The sequence below is a fragment of the Aedes albopictus genome, chromosome 1, assembly GCF_035046485.1.
Source record: "Aedes albopictus strain Foshan chromosome 1, AalbF5, whole genome shotgun sequence".
NCBI classification, from domain to species: domain Eukaryota; kingdom Metazoa; phylum Arthropoda; class Insecta; order Diptera; family Culicidae; genus Aedes; species Aedes albopictus.
The window spans coordinates 130,934,898-130,953,771 of NC_085136.1; the positions used below are offsets into that span (position 1 = coordinate 130,934,898).

At 40.4% G+C, this 18,874-nt stretch overlaps 1 protein-coding gene across 5 annotated transcripts in view; it reads left to right on the forward strand.

Moving 5' to 3' along the window:
- Positions 1–18,874, forward strand: part of LOC109422974 (protein sidekick) — a 385,272-nt gene that overhangs the window by 281,548 nt on the left and 84,850 nt on the right. For 4 of the 5 annotated variants that reach the window (XM_062845385.1, XM_019697875.3, XM_062845387.1 and 1 more), the window contains exon 3: positions 31–132. In XM_062845385.1, coding sequence (XP_062701369.1) covers positions 31–132 — 102 coding nt within the window. The remainder of the gene's footprint in view (positions 1–30; positions 133–18,874) is intronic. The other variant, XM_062845386.1, reaches the window with a different exon arrangement.

Here is an 18,874-nt window from a genome sequence, read left to right on the forward strand (position 1 = left end):
TTCGTTCGTTCTCTCTTATTCTTATTTCAGCAGAACCGCAGATGCAAGCGCCACGCTTCACGACGCAGCCATCCTCGTCCGGGTCGATGGTGAACGAAGGCCGAACCAAGATCCTCCAGTGTCATGCTCTAGGTAAGTTGTCAGCAGCGCAGTACAAACATGTGAAGGAACTGCATACAAAAGATCGGCGGGGCATTCGGAATGGCAATTTCGCTCTTTTCACATCCGCCGTAATGACTTCAATTGACTGCCAATAAAACATAATTTTTAGGGGCTTCCCTGTAGGTAGCAGGAAAAGTGAACCCCCCACGCAGCATCGTACATGTGTTTCCATGCTAGAATGTCTTTTTGACGATGTGTGACACTATATGCAACGCAATATGTCTAGGATAGATGAGCAAAATAAAAGTACATTATTCTTTGCACCGCCAGCTGCAAGCTCTGAGATTATTCGCGACAGTATCAGATGAAAGTTTATTAACCTCCCAAACTACAATTATGGTGCTACGCTTTCTACTCTTACATTATCTATTGAGTTTTCATCAGAGAGTTTTGGTGTATCCTTAAGATGAATCTTTATGTATTCTAAAGCAGTTTTAACGACACAAGCAACTTCAAAACTGTTTGAACCCCTGGGACGTCTTTGGGACCCTCTAGAACCCCCCTAAACACCCCTGCTACCCTTTTAAAACCCCACAAACGCTTCTGTAACTCCCTGAACCTCCCTGGAACACCTTTGACACAGTTCTGGAACACCGTTGAAGCCGTTAAAAAGGAGCCTCAGGCGGCTTCGTGGGCGTTTTATGGGCGTTCTAAGGGTGTTACATGGGCGTTCCATGAGCTTTCAATGGGTTTCAGGGACGTTTTGGAGGTGTTCCAGGGAGTCTTAGAAGGTTTTATGGAGATTCCGTATGATTTCAGAGGGTTTCAAAGGCGTTCTAGTGGTGTTCCAGTGAGTTTCAAGGAGGTTGAGGAGAATTCCAGCGGTTTTCAAGGGATATCAAGGATGTTACAGGGTTGACCCATGGGATTTCAGAAGGTTTCAGTGGTTCTGGTCCAGGTGTGCTCCAAGGATTTTCAAAGGGTTTCGTTGGTGTTCCATGGAATTTCAGGGAGTTCCAGGGGTGTTTTAAGAGGTATCAAGGGCGTTTCAGGGGTGTTCCAGGGGTTTCAGAAGTTTTCAAGGAATTCGGGAGCTTTGAGAGGGTCTCATGGTCGTTGCAGAGGTGTTCCAAGGTATTCAGAGGGTTTCAGAGATGTTTCATAGGCTTCAGAAGGTTTCAGAGGGATTTCAGAAGTGAATTGTTTTGGACAAACCTCTAGGGTTTCTTAAAAAATACCTCCAATGATTGTTTCGAGAATCTCGGCAAAGATTATCTCCTTCCAGGAAGTTCTTTCAGGGATCGATTCAGGGGATATTTCAAGGAATTTCTTCAAGGAATCGTCTTGCAATTCTTCAAGAATCGAAGTTTTCAATCACTTCTTTCGGAATCCATTTCTGGGATTTTAATACTTTTCTAGGCATTGTTTCCTGAATTTCATAGGGGACAATCAAAGAAATTCTGGATATCTCCAGAAAATTTCTAGAATCCTTGGTGAAACTTTTGTAGGAATAAACAACCCATGAAATCGAAAGAATCACTGAAAGAATCCTCTAACAAATGCCTTACAGACACAGGGAAAATTCTGCAGGATTCCCTTATTCCATTCCCGTTTATAAAGGATTCCTCAAAGATGGTCTTGAAGAATTTCTCAAGGAGTCTTGGATGGTATTTTTTAACGAATTCCTGAAAAAAATCACATAAACCCGCGGATTTCGCGTAAGTATCTCTACTAACGGGTCCACCACACCCCCTTTTGGCCCTTCATACAGCGCCAGCGATGTGTTGAATTCAAAGGGGTAATGAAATTCAATCTTTACTGTTAAGTGGAACTGCATGCAGAGCAAGACTTAAGCTAGGTTGGCGGCTACCTACATACGTACTTACAATCCCTGAAGAAATTTACCAAATAATTTCAGGAGAAATTTTCATCTGATTTCTACAGAAATTTATGTTAAAACTAGCTGTCCCCGGCAAACTTTGTCTTGCCTGCTTCTTTTTTGACGTTTCAAATCCAAAGTCCTCTTGTTCAAAATGTGTAAAAAACGAACCCTTTATTTTCCCATTGTTTTTTGCCTCATACATCTCCCCCCTCATTCCCGCTGTCATTACTAAATGAAGTCCTCAAGCAGTCTCTGGCAGAGTTCTGCTACGAGTTTCTTGAGAAATACTCCAAAGAAATCCCTGGGGAAATGTTCCAAAGATTTCCGGAAGAATCCCAGGAAGGTATCTCTAAAAAGTGTTTCAACAAATCCATGTAGAAACATTTGTTAGAAAATTATCGTTATTCTTTCAACGCTGTGAAAATTATGCAAAAGAACCCCTGTAAGAGTTTCTAAAGAAATCACTATAAGCATTATTCTACAAATTACTCAAGCAATACTTCAAGGATCCAAGGGGAAATTTACCAAATAATCCATAAGGAAATTTCAGTGAAATTCCTGGAAAAATTCCCGGTGAAACTCCAGGATGATTTCCTCAATGATTTGCTGGAAGAGTAACTCACAGAATTCATTGGAAGGAATTTTCGTAAGAAATCATTGAAGGAATTACCCTAAGATATCTAATGGAACCCCTGAAGAAATCTTTGAAAGAATGCTCCATCCCAATCCCTTACGAAGTTCTTCAAGAAACCTTCTACAGAAATTTCCCCTAAGAATCCTCAAGTAATTGGGGAAACTTCTGGTGGAGTTTCTCAAGAAGGATCGTTGAGATAACTCTCAAGAAATGAATCTTTGGAGAGTTTCCCTTAAAAGATTTTCGAAATATTGCCGTAAGAACTCTTAGAGGAATTCCCATGGGCTAGCTGAATCTCGTTCTTAAGGACAAACTATTTGAAACCGCGCGCTGTTCAACTTTACATCAGAACTTCAAAAATCTCAAGAAGTGGTCTTCTAATAAATGAGCAACTTTTATTCTGAATTTTGTTAACTTTAAGTTATCATAGTTTAAATTCACAAATCAAAACAAATAAAAAACTGTTCTTGCTCAATTGTGATAAGCTTAGAAGAAGAAGCTCCAGTGCATTGGTTACGTTATTAATGAAATTTGTGCGCCTATAATCATGAGTAGGTACGAAAGTCAGCCATTGTGACGGCCATCTTAGGATTCTTTCGAGCTTGTCTTTATTGAATCTCTGCAGAAGTTCATCAGAAAAAAAACAGAAATTCGCCAAAAGTAATACTTAAATACTTTTGTATGGAAAAATCGTCGATTATTATTTAGGTATTGCCATACCTGATGTCATTATTCACGTGTCATGTACAGAATACACACCAGTTATTATTTTAGGTATTTTACCTCTTATGCAGGGCTTCTTAATACCTCATCCAGGTTGTAGGTATACTGTTTTCCATACCTGAGTTTGGTATTCTTCAGCTATTTTCTCCTACTCGGGTTTATGAATATTTCCTGGATGAATTCCCAAAGAAATTGCTGGGAGAAAACTCCATACCCAACGATATCTGTAAAAAACCCTAGAGAATCATTGAAAATGTTGATGGCATTCTTGGAGGAATTTCCGAAAGAAGTTCCTGAAGGAATTCTCCAAAGATTCATTGACGTAATTTTCATCGAAATACCTTGAGAAATTTTCGATGGAATCCCTAGAACTTCCTTCTGGAGATTCTTACAGAACTTTTTTATCTGGGATTTCTGTTCTGGAATTTTATCTTTCGATTACTCAAAAAAAAAAAACGGATTTCCTTAGTAATTTCTGCCAAGATTTCCACCTTGTTTCCACCTTGTATACCTTCGGTAGATTACTCAAGACTCCCCAATGGAGTTCTTCTGATATACTTCAAAAATTCTTTTAGGGAGTTTATTAGTTAGCTGTATCAGGATTTTACGGAACAATAGTTTATTCTGAGGTCCAGGAATTCGATTTAGGGATTTTCCAAAAACTCCTTAAGGAATCCCCTTGCTTCTTCTTGCTTCAAAGAACTTTTGCGAGATTCCTAGAAGGAACTTCTGAAAGATTCCCACAAAAAACTTCTGGAGAATTTTCGGTAGAACTTCTGGATGATTCCCAGAAACAAGGGAATTTTTAAAAGAACTTCTGAAGGGTTTGCATTACGAATTCCTGGATAATTCCCAAAAGCAACTCCTCGAAGACTCCCAGAAGTAGCTCATGGAGGATCCCCAGAAGAACTCCTACAAGAAGAAGGAATCCTGGAGGAATTCTGAAAACAAATAAAGATATAATCCAGTAAAATTGCTTGGAACTATTTAAAATCAAAGCTCCAGGAGGAACTCCTACTGCAACATTTTTGATGAGTTCCAGAAAGATTTCCAGAAGAAATACTACATGTAAATCTTTGGAGAATCCCAGAAGAAGCTCCTGATGAAATCCTAGAAAAAAATTGAAGAAATTCTGGAGATTCTGAGGGTATCTCAGAAGAAACCCTGGAGGAATATCAGAGAGAATTTCTGAAGGAATTCAGAAAATAATCTTGAATGAATTCCCGTAGGAAGTTGTTAACAATCGAAGGAATTTCGGAAGGAAAATCTTGGAAAATCTCAAAGGCATGAGCGGTCGTGCGTCCCGTCCGCGTTGAGCGCTCAACGCATACTGAGTTTGCACCAATCATATGGTTGGTGACGAAGTATGTGTCAGTTAGCTTCAATATCAACATTCTAAAAACAATACGCGCACACTTGTTGTTCGTAGGCCACGAGAGTGCGGGAAATTGGCATCTAAGAGCCGAAAGAGAGATAACGTTGTGAAAGACGGACCTGGTTAGGGTGGTGCTTCGAATCCAGTTTGACTTTCTATTCCACAGAATTGTAACTTGCTCTATGGCTTAGTTGGTTAATGCGCTGGACTAGCGATACGGAGTCGTGGATTCGAATCCCACCAAAACAAGTGGTAATTTTTTCACAGATTTATCTCTCAATTTGCCAATTTAACGTACTTTGCCTAAAAATTACGTCTCATGGGCCAAGCTGAGCGTTTAAAAGGATATTTTGCAGCCTCGTGACTATGCGGTTAGCGTCACCAAGCTTATGAGCGTATCATGCCATGGGGTGAGGGTTTGATCTCCGCTCAGAGTTTTCGCAATTAATCTTTCCCGTATCCATTGGTGAGCGCAACGTATGTCGTAAACGTTGTCTAGTGTTATATTTCGTTCAGTCTGTACAGCCTGGATGAAGATAGTGTCTGCGTCTTTTTTGTTTTCAACGACAATAGGTAGATGCATGATTCTAAAATTTCTAGATGCACCTGAAGTTGAAAATGTGGTCAAAACCTCTAGCCGGTGTTAGTTAAAAGATGTGCTAAAAGACGTCGAAAGATAATTGAAGTTTATAGTAAACTGCCGAATGTTGCTTTAGATATGCGTTTTATAGTAAAACAGGCAGTTCGCATTGAAATGTTGCAAAATATTTTGTTAAAGTAAATCATTACGTTTTCTATTTCTACGACACACACTCAATCCTGAATTGCCTGTTCAGCACTTTTTTAACGAAAATAGAACAGCAGAATTATTTTGGTAGCTTCGGTAATCGATTTTACTGAGGCTCAATGCACCAACTGTCAAAACCTGGTGCAAAAGGTAAACAAAGCAGTAAAGCTGTATACCGCTCTTCTATTTTCGTCAAAAATTTACCGAACACGTTATTCCAAATTAAGTGTGCATACTAGCGACACGTAGCGGATAAATTTGAACACAAATATGTATTTCATCATTGGATCGCTCTTGATGTCCTTATCAATTTTATAGAAGACAACATTCTTATATGTAGTCTGATTCTCGAGATACAGCAGTTTGAAATTTCCTTTACTCACTAGCGTCATCTGGCGGATAAACCTAGAATCAGTTAATTCGTTGTCGGATCTTGATGTCGAGTTTGCCTTATTCGAAATTATTTTATGTACACCGATTTTCGAGACACAGAATTTTACAGTTTACAGAACTAGTTTATCATTGAATAGCTCTTGATGTCCTAATCAACTTTACTGAATACGAAACTCTTCTATATAATCTGATTCTTGAGATACAGAAATTTAGAAATTCTAAAATACACTAGCGCCACCTAGCGGATAAACTTATAATATACTAGCTCATCGTCGAATTGCTCTTGATGTCCTGATCAACTTTACAGAAGATAAAATTCTTCTGATTGATATGATTCTCGACTATGGCTCATATGACTCACTTAACTTAATGCTTGCAAAGGGTGCAACACCAATCGAAGCAAAATGTTTCATGATCACTAGTGTGTCTACTGGAGCAAATATGCACTATATTACATAGTATCGTAGAGCCCTTGACCTCTTCAACAACTTTGCTGAAGATACTAGTCTTCCAACATGCCTCATTAATCCACGGTTATCGCAAAAGTTACTGATCTACAAATGGATCACAGAGCGTTCGAGGCATCTGATCTCTAAACAGTTAGCTGGTCGTAAATAGGTTAATCTAAACAAAAACTTTAATGTCGGGAACCTCGATCCAAAATCGCCTATCGCTAATTCCAGGAGTTACAGGGGATTGCAGGAGTGTTCTATGGGGCTTCATAGACGTTCCAATGGGGTTCAAGGACGTTCCAGAGGTATTCCAGGGATTCGCATGGGGTTCCATGTATGCTTCAATAAGTTTCGGGAGGTTACAGAGGTGTTCCAGGGGTATTCTAAAGGGATTTTAGAGGTTCTTGGAGCATTCTAGGGGCGTTCCAGGGAGTTCCAAGGGGTTGCAGGGGCCAGTGGCGTTCCAAGAAGTCCCGAAGAATTTCAGGGGCGTTCCTGTGGTATTCCCTTGGGTTTTATGGGGTTCAAAGGGCGTTCCAGGGAAAATATTCCATGTAAAAATCTCTGACATCACCTGGAACCTTTAAACACATTGAAGCCGCTAGGAAAATCCCCTTGAATTACCTTGAAAGCCTCCTGAAACCCTCATAAACCCGTCCGGAAGCTTCAAGAATGTCCCTGAAAAGCCTGGATTCCAAGTTACAACAGAATGGCTATATTTATCGAAAACGTTATTCTTTTTTGTAAAAACAAAGTGATGATATACTTTTGACTTGTTCTGTATTCTTAAATTAAAAGTTGAAAGTGCATACTCTACGACGAAGATTACTTTGCCGGTGCACCGTCCAACTTCCTTCCGTTAGCGAAACTGCGCTCGCCACCACAGCCTTTGAACTTCCTCCTGGCAATCACACACGTGTCTACCAGAGCCTGTCAACACGCCTTCCTACAACGGCAGCAGCACAAGGCTCCAGTTCCATGCCCGTAAGGCCATTCTAATGGAGACAAATGTGTCACTGTCAGGTCTTCCCACTTCCACATTCTTCACGGCGCGGCGCGACGCGGCGGTGGCTGCTGTCCCGGATTGCGCCCGTCGTCGCAAAACTCAAATAACGAAATCCAATCCCGACAACGCGTCGTGGTCGTGGTCGTGGTCGTACTGCATCTACCTAACCCACAGGCAGGCGACACGCTTTCACTCAAACCTCATCGGGTGTGCTGCGGTTTTCCTTCAGGGGCCGCCACCGCCGTCGCATCGGAGTCGTCCTTCATGGTTTGTTTTTATTGCCCGAGTTGACTCGGTGCGATGTCTAGGCTGAAGCTAGAGTGCGGTTTGATTATACCAAGGCGCGTTCCTCTCTTTCAGTAAAAGAATCTACCTCCACACTACTGTTGGTGCTCCGGTTGGCTGGACACACACAAAGTAGTGGTTTGGGGTTGAAAAGCTAGCTACATTCTGCCACAGCCAGCTGAACTGGGAGGTGACGTGGATGGGGGGAGGTGTGTCACTGAATAGCTTCCGATACATAGAGTTCCAGCACAATAACCACTCGGTGGTTGGATGCAGGCTGGTTCGAGTAGACAGATATAGACTCGGTGTAGTCAAGCCTTGCATTGCCGTAGGGACATGTGTGTTGTGACTGGTGAGGTTGTGTGTAGCTTACCAGTGAACCAGGCAATATCGTAGGTTTTATCGTGGCTTAGGTGATAAAAAGAATTATGGTGTGGAAAACAAAATAGTTTAGTTCCGAAGAAGGTTGAGAAATTGCACAATGGGATTTACGGCTGTGGACAAGTAAGGCTTACCCTGTCGAATATCCTGTAGATTTTGTTTATAGTTGCATACCAATATTTTTGATATCTTTTTTTGCATATCACTCAAATATTACATTCATCGACTTGAAACTAGGAATTCTGTTACACATTATAAACTGTTTATTGATAGAAAAATTTACGTTGTTAGACTACAGAGTTACGAATATGATTGACACTTGCATTAATCTGCTGGGCACGTAATTCAACAACTTTTTCACGGGTAGAGCAATCGAAAAAGTTTGATTTATTGTTGCCCCGCAATCCCAGCATAGAAATGCATTCAGCATCCATGTGGTAATATAGATTTCACTAATTCGTTATTCACGTTCACTTTGCATACATGGTTTTAGATTTCGCTATTTGCATATGCTATTAATACTTCTCTAACAAGAAAACAATATCCAAAATGAATAATGGTTATTTTGTCAACTATTCTCCCGCATTCCACTCTGTGTCCTGAATGCTAGCCCAAAGATGACGACGACAACGACGACGTGCCAGATCTAAAAACACTTCTTAGAATTGTTTCTAGCCTGCGGTAAATGAGTGCAAATTGAGCTTACGTCTGGACCACACGACGGTCGACCACCTCCACGCCACGCCTCGTGTGCCACCCATTCATCCACCATCTCCATGTGTTTGCCTACTTTGTAATGTCTAGTTAGAATGCCTTTTCACTGGGCGAGAAGGAGCAAACGATGCAACGACATATCACTCTTGGGTGTGAGATACATATCTATATCTATACAGAGATGAAGAACTCACTGTGGCAACATCCCCGCCACCGCATCGCCTTGTAGCTTTTCACTCCGACGACCGACCGAGGAAGAATGTTGGCGTAACCGTCTGCGTGTCTGGACCGATCGACGGGGAGCCCTGAGGACACCGAGGAAATCGAAATAAAACAGAACCAAAGCAAAACATTATGTTTTATGCATGGTTTCATTAACGGTACTCAATAGCTCAACTCTGTCTGCCCGGCCGGGGCGACGGATGGGAGATGTATGTACCTAATGCGAAGCGGTTGGTTTTCTAGAATGATGCATGCACTAAGTGCTAACTAGTTTTCTTGAAATAATGGGATCGACGCAAAAAAGTTGCAAAGTGGAAAGTGTTAATATATATGACCGACTCGGGAACAGTAATGTACAAAGGGAATTTTCCAACGGAATAAGTGAATAGAGATGATACTACTTTGTTGGAATGATGTTGCTGATAGTTTTATAACGAACGACCGTCGGGCAACCTTGATATAGTAAAACAGTATTTTGCCATTCATAATTCCACTATTTTCACTTGAAAATCTATTACAAACATCGAAAATAATATTGATAATTAAGAAATACTATGCTTCCGAAAGCTTGTCAAAGGTGTGTCACTGTGTCCACTTTGGAACCGACCTTCTGAGCGTTCCTCATGCCGTACAGTGAATTCTTGGAGCTACCGAGTCTTTTATTTGCAGGATTACGTCGTAAACTTTCGCAATGCCGGTGCCAAGCAATAGTGATTACAATGCTAATCTTTCCGACTGGGCACTTGATCAAAATTTCCAGACGCATCCAATACTTGGTCGTCGACAACCGTGTCAGCAGAGTCCGATGAACTTCCAGATTTAAGATGGCCACCCCCATCAGCTCTGCGAGTGCACTTCGTCGACGACCAGCAGAAAGAGTGAAAAGACCAGCCTACTCTGCCTGATTAACCCAACATTTTGCAAACCATTGGTAAATTAACTAAAACTCGTGAATGATTCGGACATAGGATTATATCCAACAGAACAGTCTAAACTTTTAAACTAGAACCATCGTCTGCCATCACTACGTTCAGTATCTCAAGCATACAGTTGGTTTAATCCGGCTGGAGGATGGTATCGGTCCAGGGAGAATAATCCATTCCATAAAAACGACCGGGTCCAACATCCACCAAGTTGGTTGGGAAACTGTAACAATTACGACACGCAACGTACATTTCGTGGAGTATCGAGGCAGATGGATCTTGCGTACGTAGTTGCCATTCGTATAGCAATTTATGATGTAAGAAGATGTTCGAGTACCTTTTCATCAACATTGCTCACTTTCACATCCACTTTGTTAAACTATTTTGGGGTCAAAGAACCCAAAGATTAGTTCGAGACGAGCTCATACATGTCAGCTACACACAGCGAGCTCCGTAAAAAATGGCAGAATTCTTTCTCCGACTTGTGGCTAAAGACCGCCAATCGAGCACGGCACTTCCAGAAGTTGAGTTAGTATCCCAGTAATAGTACCATGAGAGCTATACTGCTGAAATTCTGGTTGAAATTGAAGACGATCATGTTCCCGTGGCTAACACGTTTGCTGGTTCTTAGGAGCAGGGATGGAATTGCTCTCATCATGAAGCAACTCGTGAGTGAAAAACCAACCAAACGGTTCCGATAGTAAGCCGTGTGTGAGTTTATTCGCACCCACTTGCTTTATGAGTATAAAGTAAAACAAAAACAGTCGTTAGTTTTTATTGCGTTGCGTTGCGCTGCGTGGTAACGGAGTAATTCGTAGATTGCATACTGAAAGTTGTCATGTTAAAACTTTAATACTCCTATTCTAATTGCTTATGGAATGCTATTTGGGAAGGAATAGCTATCCAATTAGAGGTTGAAGTAAAAAAGGCATGAGAACTTCCATTGCCGGCCAGGGATGGGATAGGGAAAGGGAAAGTAAGGGAATAGGGTCGACATAATCGCATAAGCGTACTATAACGGGTTCAAACAGCGCCTTGAAAAGGGCACTGTAAAAAACGCATAAAGCGTAAAGTAAGCCTATAGCTACTTGCCACAAAGGGTTCAGAACAACAGAACATATTGAAGATTCAGGTTTCTTAGGTCAGTTTCACTTAATCAAGTGTTTACCGAGTACTCTAGAACGAAGTTGCGTAAAAACTGGGTAGTTACATATCGAATGATTCAAAGCTCCACAGTCAGATTCTCAGCTAAAATATACAAATGAAGCAGCCTGTTGAGGCTTGTGATGGACAAAATCATAAGTAGTAGGAAAACCACATTGAGTTATCTCAATTGCGTTTCTGCTACGAGATTCCTCTAAAGTGGTGGCAAGACTCCCGAAGAAGGACATCCACGAACACTCAATTTCCTAATCGCTACTTGACGTAATGCCGAGAAGAGATGTTGGTTTTTGAGCATATGGTAAATCCAATTGGAAATCATTGAAAGATAAATAGGACAATCCGTGCGGCTTCTAATATAGAATCGAAAGGTACGTGTTCAAAAGTATCCTGGAAATCCAAGAAATCACCCAAACAAAATTGTTTTTGGATGAATGCTTTTCCGATATCATAAACAACATTGTGTAAACAAATCACAGTGGACTTCCCATTTTAGTAAGCATGTTGGTTCCCATGCAGAGGCATGTTTGCCAGAAAAACATCAAGGGTGTGATGCTCGACAAAGCGTTCTAATCATTTCAAGCTATTAAACAACATACTAATAATCCCACCCTTATTGAGCCTCGCAGTTGAGGCTTAAGAAGAATAGCAGATTATCTCGAAGAAACACAAGGTCAACTGCACCATTGCTCCGGTTAGCGCAGTAAGGGCAGAATACTCCACAGGCTCCGTCAAGCGGTTAGGATTTTATTACACCCCCCTAACCATTCATTCCTAGGCACGGTAAGCATATAGCCGCATCACATCATGAATTGGGGGTCACCTGTTCAATGGACTCTTACCACCGGAACAGGCAGTCCATAGTGCTATTCTTAGCCAATTGTGACAACCGCTACCGACACTACACAGCTATCAAGGCTGATCGAGAAAAGAAGTTAATATTGATGATCAACTTCATACGGACCCGAACAGCCGAAGAAGTGAGTGAGTGTAAGTGTTTTACCTAGTATGTTTATACACCAACGTTGGGAGTGACGTAGCTAAAAAGGTTTTGTCACTCCTTGGGCCATCTTGCTTCAGGGATGGGGCACAGGCATTTACACTGTGTCCTGGCTAACAAGCCTAGGCTTAAGCGCCATTGCTCGCTCAAAAACACTCGTGAGTTTTTATTCGCCAAGAACTAGTGGAGATGCGGGAAGGGCATTTTAGTGCAATTTTAATAGCAAATTATGTAATTATCTATCAGAAAGTAATGCTTTGTGCTTCATTGTTCCGTAAAAGCAGTATGTTCACGAGTAGGTTTGCTTTGAGTTTGTTTCTGCTCAGCTGCAATCTTTACTATTTTCTATCCCAGCTGAGAGGCCCTTGCACAAGCAGACTGAGACAGGGTGTCTACTACTTTGAAAAACCTGGAGAACCGGGAATCTTTAGGAAATTTTGTTTTACAGGAAAAAATCGGGAATACTCAGGGAATATCTTGAGTACACAGGGAAATTTTATTCCGCTAAATGGCAATACATTGGATCGTATGAATAAAAAGTAGTACTACTTGTAGATCTACTTAAGTCCATATTACTGAATTGTTGGTATGAATACAAAAGTTTTAGAGTAGGTAGTGTTTTTTTTTCTGTCGGACCTGAACTTTTATTACATGTTTGCAGTAAGAATAAACTGTCAAAACAGATGTTTTTCCCGTAATGTTGCAGGTTCTTACTGATAGCTTGTGGCTCCATGGAAACGTTGAAAATACCTCTGAATGATTATTAGCAAAGCAAATCAACAAGAAATCTGGATGACCACACACACGGAGGGCTCCTAGACCTAGCAGACTTTACTTCCCTTCCGAAGGAAGAACTCACATTTCGCGAGTTTGTCGGGAGTGGGATTCGATCCCAAGTCCTCGGCGTGATAGTCAAATGTTCTAACCATCACACCAGGTCCACTCCACAAATTCTGATAAGATGCTGCAAGATGCTGCAAATTCCGCGTGGACGTGAATGAACCTTGAAGTTAAAATCCTTCTAGAAATTCCGATACAAGGATTTTTCTAGAAACTCCACCGGGGTTTCTTTCTGGAACTTCTTTTGAAATACCTCCTGGAATGCCTCCCAGGATTTCTAACAAGATTCCTTCCGTATTTTTCACGCCATTTTTCTTGGTATTCCTTTTTGATTTTTTTGCCGGATACAAATTCTTCCGGATTCCTTCCAGCATTTCTGCAGGATTTCTATATTCCGACCCGGAGTTCCTCTTGCTTTTTTTTTCAAAGTGATTTTCGTAGGGTTTTTACCAGAATTTATCTCGAATTCCCTGAAAGATTTTTTGTCAAGAAAAATCGTAGTAGTTGTCGCGGAATTTCTCACGGGATTCGTATTGAAGATCTTACACGATTCCTTCCAGTGTTTCTCTTAAGACTTTCTCAAAAGACCTTCCCAGAATTTCTCTCACAGTTGTTACAGTGGTTATTCCTGAGATTTCTTACGGAGCTTTTTACGAATTTTCTTCAGGAGTTCCTTCCAAGATTTTTTGCGATATTTTCACTGTAATTTCTTCGTGTATTCTATAGCTTTCTTCTAGACTTCCTTCCTGGTTTTCTACCACAGGAATTTCAGCTGGGATATTTCTTAAAGATTCTCGCGGTGTTGTTTATTTTGAAGTTTTACCTGAGATTTCTCTCGGAGTTTCTACTAACATTTCTCTCAGAAGATTCTTTCCGTTGTTGATCCTGGGATGTCTCTCGAAGTTTTCTGAATTTACCCTGCACTTCATACTAAGATTTTTTTCCGGATTGCCTTTTGGGATTTCTACAGAAGCTATTGCTGAATGCTGATATCTCTCATTGATTTTTCCCGTGATTTCTTTCAGAGCCATGCTTTTCCTCGTAGTTATATCGGATTTCTAACAGTGATCCACATGATATTATTTTTTATACAGATTTTCCAGAACTCTTCTCGGAATCTTTACCGGAAATTGTCCAGCGATTCTGGGTAATCCTTTAGGAATTTCTTCAATAGGCACTTCCAAAGTTCTTGCAGGGATTTTTAGACAGATTTTCTTCAGAATGACTCCCTATATTCTAATTTTAATATATTACAATTGGGTTCTTTAGGGGTATCCGGATTATTTCATGATTAGAATCTCCGCCCAAAAATTAGTCAAAATCCAAAATTTCATAATTTTTGGAGTCCGGAAAGTATTTTTAAAATGCATTTAAAGTTTGTATGGGGAGATTTTTTTGTTCGGGTAGAACTGTCATTTTATCGATTGATTCTATCCACGGAAATTGAAATTGTTTTGTTAATTTAATCATCAATACAAAGGTATTGGAACTCGATAATATCACGTTATACTCAGAAAAATGAGCTCTTTCGATATTGTTATAGAAAATAGCAATATTTTATTCACTAAACAACCCAATTCCTTATAGAAAATTTCCGCTAAAATATCCAAAGAAATCCAAGTTATATCTTGCGAGAAACTCCACAAAGTCTTATTGAAGAAATATCGACAGAAACTTCAGAAAAAAAACTTTGGCTAAATGAGACTTCGGGGTCGTACACAAATTATGTCACGCTTTTAGGGGGGAGGGGGGGTTTTGCAGAACGTGACGACCCTTACATAAAATATTGAGGTCCCATACAAAAAGTGTGACATAGGGGGGAGGGGGGGTTGAAAAAGGTCGATTTTTGTGTGACATAATTTGTGTATCACCCCTTCTCGGAAAAAGTTCTAAGAGTAATCCCAAGGGAAAGGGGTCCTTTAAAAACGCCAACACAGAATACTATTTGTTTCCTGTACCCAAAGAACAATTTTTCTCATTTTTTATGCGAAAGGAAATCATGGGTTTCAATAAAAACTATACTCACAAAACTTTTGCTATAAATTTGCATGGGATTCCTTGAACACGGGCTACAGGAAATTTGTAAAAGATTCCTCAAGGTAGAAACTCACAATGTCGCATGCCTGTTCTAGTGATATTTCTAAAACTCGTTATGGGCAAGTGCTGCTAACATCAATATTGAACCTTATGCACACTAATTGAAAATTATTTTTTCCTAATCAGGACGACACTGTTTAGTTATTAAGTAAATATCAATCCAAGGATCAGCAAGTAAAGTAAGTATGTGGAGTGGACCAATAATCCGATTATTCCGGTTGCTTAGAGATTCTTTCTGAAATTTCACCAGTAATTTCTCTATGAATTCTGGAATTATTGCGGGAACTCTTTTCATGATTTCAGCAAGATTTTTTCAAAGACACCTCCAGGTAGTCCTGTGGAGTTTCCTTCAGGATATTTTTTAGATTTTCTCAAGAATTTCTCTAGATAACTTTCCAGAAATTCTTCAAGCAATACATTCCTCTCACCGTTTCTTCAAATTTTCACACAGCCATTCCTTAGAAAAAAAAATCAATTCCTGCTAAAATTTCTTAACAGATTGCAGAGCAGTTGCTCCAGCGAATCCTTAAGAAGTTTAATCAAAGATTACTCCAGTTTTTTTTTCAGTAATCCATTAAGAGATTCTTGCAGGAAATTCTTCAAAGGTTCCTCCGGGTATTCATACCGAAATTTCTCTAGCGATTTCTTCAGAAATTCAGATTTTTGCAGGAATGCTTTCTGAAATTCCTTTCTGGAATCCCTCCGGAGATTTTCTCGAACATTACTTCAGCAGTTCCTCAAGAAAGTTCTCACGAGATTCGTCTCAGAAGTTACACAAATATTTTCCCAGGGATTGCACCATAAACTTCTCTTGTCATTCATTGAGACTCTCCTAAGGGATTCTTGCAGAAATTTTTCAAGGAATCCGTTAGGAATCCCATCATCAGAGATTCTTTCAAGGATTTTTTCAGAAATCACTTCCCGATTTATTTCTTGTTGTTTCCTGCTCAAGATATTCTCTCTCTCTCTTCTTGGCGTAACGTCCTCACTGGGACAAAGCCTGCTTCTCAGCTTAGTGTTCTATGAGCACTTCCACAGTTATTAACTGAAAGCTTCCTCTGCCAATGACCATTTTGCATGTGTATATCGTGTGGCAGGCACGAAGATACTCTATGCCCAAGGAAGTCAAGGAAATTTCCTTAACGAAAAGATCCTGGACCGACCATGAATCGAACCCGTCACCCTCAGCATGGTCATGCTGAATACCCGTGCGTTTACCGCCTCGGCTATATGGGCCCCAAAATGCTCAAGATATTCTTCATAGAATAACTGCAGAGCATTTCTTTGGAGATTCCGTCGACAATTCAATTCTTTAGAAACATAGTTTAGTGATTCCCTTCGGATAAGTTCCAGATTTGTTTCAAATTTCTGCTGCGTTTCCTCCAAAAAATCCTCTCGCGATTATTTGAGAAAATGATTCAATACTTTTTATCTATTTGAGGTCAGGGAAACGTCACTGGGATATTGTAAAAAAAAAAAAACAATTTTATTTTTAATTTTTACATTTGACATGGTACGTATCTTCACAAATTTTGATCATAAAAAAGGTGGCTAAAAGTTTACCACTTAATTTATATATATTTCTTCTTGCGGAAATTTAATACGGCACCCAAGACGTGATTCAAATGAGCTCCAATATCGGGTAATAATGCCTTCGTTACTCTAGTAAGCATAAATTTATCAAAGTTAATCTCCAGCGAAACCCCGTAATCAACTGAGAGCTCCTGCTGTTGATGGCTCGCCTTACGAAAATCTCAATCGATTCGATTGTTCCTTCCTTATAGGCTGGTTGGGCTGGTCAATCATCGAGCGAGCAGCGTTGTATGTATAAACTGGCTGAAATAACAAAAAAACGCGCGCGTATCTGATTGATGATTTAATTTTCTCCCCGCGCGCACCCATTTCTCGTTTCCATCAGCCACTAGCTGTTCATAAATGTACAGCATAAGACTTGGCGCGCGGTTTAGATTTGCCAAATCCAAATGAGCCGCGACTAACGCGATATGGCGCGAGTACAAGACCGGCTGTGACGACCGACGACGAGAAGACCCGAGGGGGGATCATCATAAACAAAACTAATGGCGGTTTTTGCGTTTATAAGAAGTCAGTTTCGCGGAATCAAAGATCAGTGGCGGCCGGCGGGCGGACAACGCGACTATAAACTTCAATCAGTCAGCGTTATTATAATCGCGCGCTGTACACAGTGTGAACTGAGGGCTTCGGAGGTCATATCGTGTTTTTTTTTGGCTCAGAGCCGCGGACATTTGTGGTGGATGAGAATCATTGGGGTTGTTGAGAGTGAGTCACATCCAACCTCAATGAACTTTCTGGGTAATTGTTCTTTGAAGAACATTTTTCTTCACAAGATTCATCCTGCAGAACTATCCTACAGAACCTTAAGTCTGTAAATATATTACTAGTATTGGCAGTATTCATACTTGGATACTTTAAAAGCTGCTACTTTCTTCGTTGCAACTACGCCAAAACATTATATTATCTCCATTTCACCTTTCCGTCTAAGGTTACCCGTGCACTTGATTTCGATCCACCGAGTTACCCTAAACAGTTTCGTCGGAAAACCGTTATCTGCCATGAATCGCTCCATTGAATTCTACTCCGCTTTGATATCAATGCACAGGTTGTGAGTCTTCAAGTTATATTCTCGGAATTAATATAAGATTTGTCGATAAGTTTAATTGAACATCCTTCAAGATCAACAGCCATTGTTATATACGTCATATACATTATTCGAAAAGGGCCCATATAGCCGAGGCGGTAAACGTACGGGTATTCAGCATGACCATGCTGAGGGTGACGGGTTCGATTCCCGGTCGGTCCAGGATCTTTTCGTAAAGGAAATTTCCTTGACTTCCTTGGGCATAGAGTATCTTCGTGCCTGCCACACGATATCGTCTCCTTAATGCTAGAACTTAGGTAACTGGTTTTGCGAAATCGCAAGAAATTTATTTATATCTGAACGTACACCACAATAAACACAAGTTTGTCAATTGAAAACTCAAAAACACATATTAATTCAACTTTTAAGATCAACAAAGAGTATGTTTTATACCAGGATAAGCTTTACCACCCATTTTTATCCGCATTTTCCAAAACGAGTTACCTAGTTCTAGCATTAAGGGGGCGATATACACATGCAAAATGGTCATTGGCAGAGGAAGCTCTCAGTTAATAACTGTGGAAGTGCTCATAGAACACTAAGCTGAGAAGCAGGCTTTGTCCCAGTGAGGACGTTACGCCAAGAAGAGTAGAGAGAGAGTAGAGTACATTATTCGAATTATCCTGAAGCAAAACATCAATTTTCAACCAGATCTGTTCAAGTTACACTTCCTTTTTTTCTGAGCATCAATCAATAAAGAAAATATTCACTTTCCTTGTTCAAATCTCTTGAGTTTGAGATCTTCCGACATAATGAACCGCTTAAGAAGAACAAACTGCTCGGTTTGGCGGTTATATATGTACATACGACGACGTTAAGCCAAGCAATGACGGAACATTTAACATCAAAGTGGAACTGCAGGAGCGGGAGAGCTCCATAAAAGGGAACATTCTTTTCGTACCTACTCATCAAATCGTGCTTCCTCTATTATAGCTGCTTTCATCATGATCATGCTGAGTTGCTGATAGAGTCTTTCCGCAGCCCTTCTTCCACGTTGCTGTAGAGAACCAGCTACGACGACGACGAAGAGGAGGACGATTTGAATTTTGTGAAAAGTGCAATTATGGGATATGTACCTACTTGTACTTGTTTTGCTTGTTCTTGCGTCGAGTACAAGTACATAAACGACTTGCGTTTATTATTATCTTCGTAATGAACGATTTGGCATCGGATGGAGCAACAGGAAATAATGGAACATTAACATTTAGACTGGGGGAACA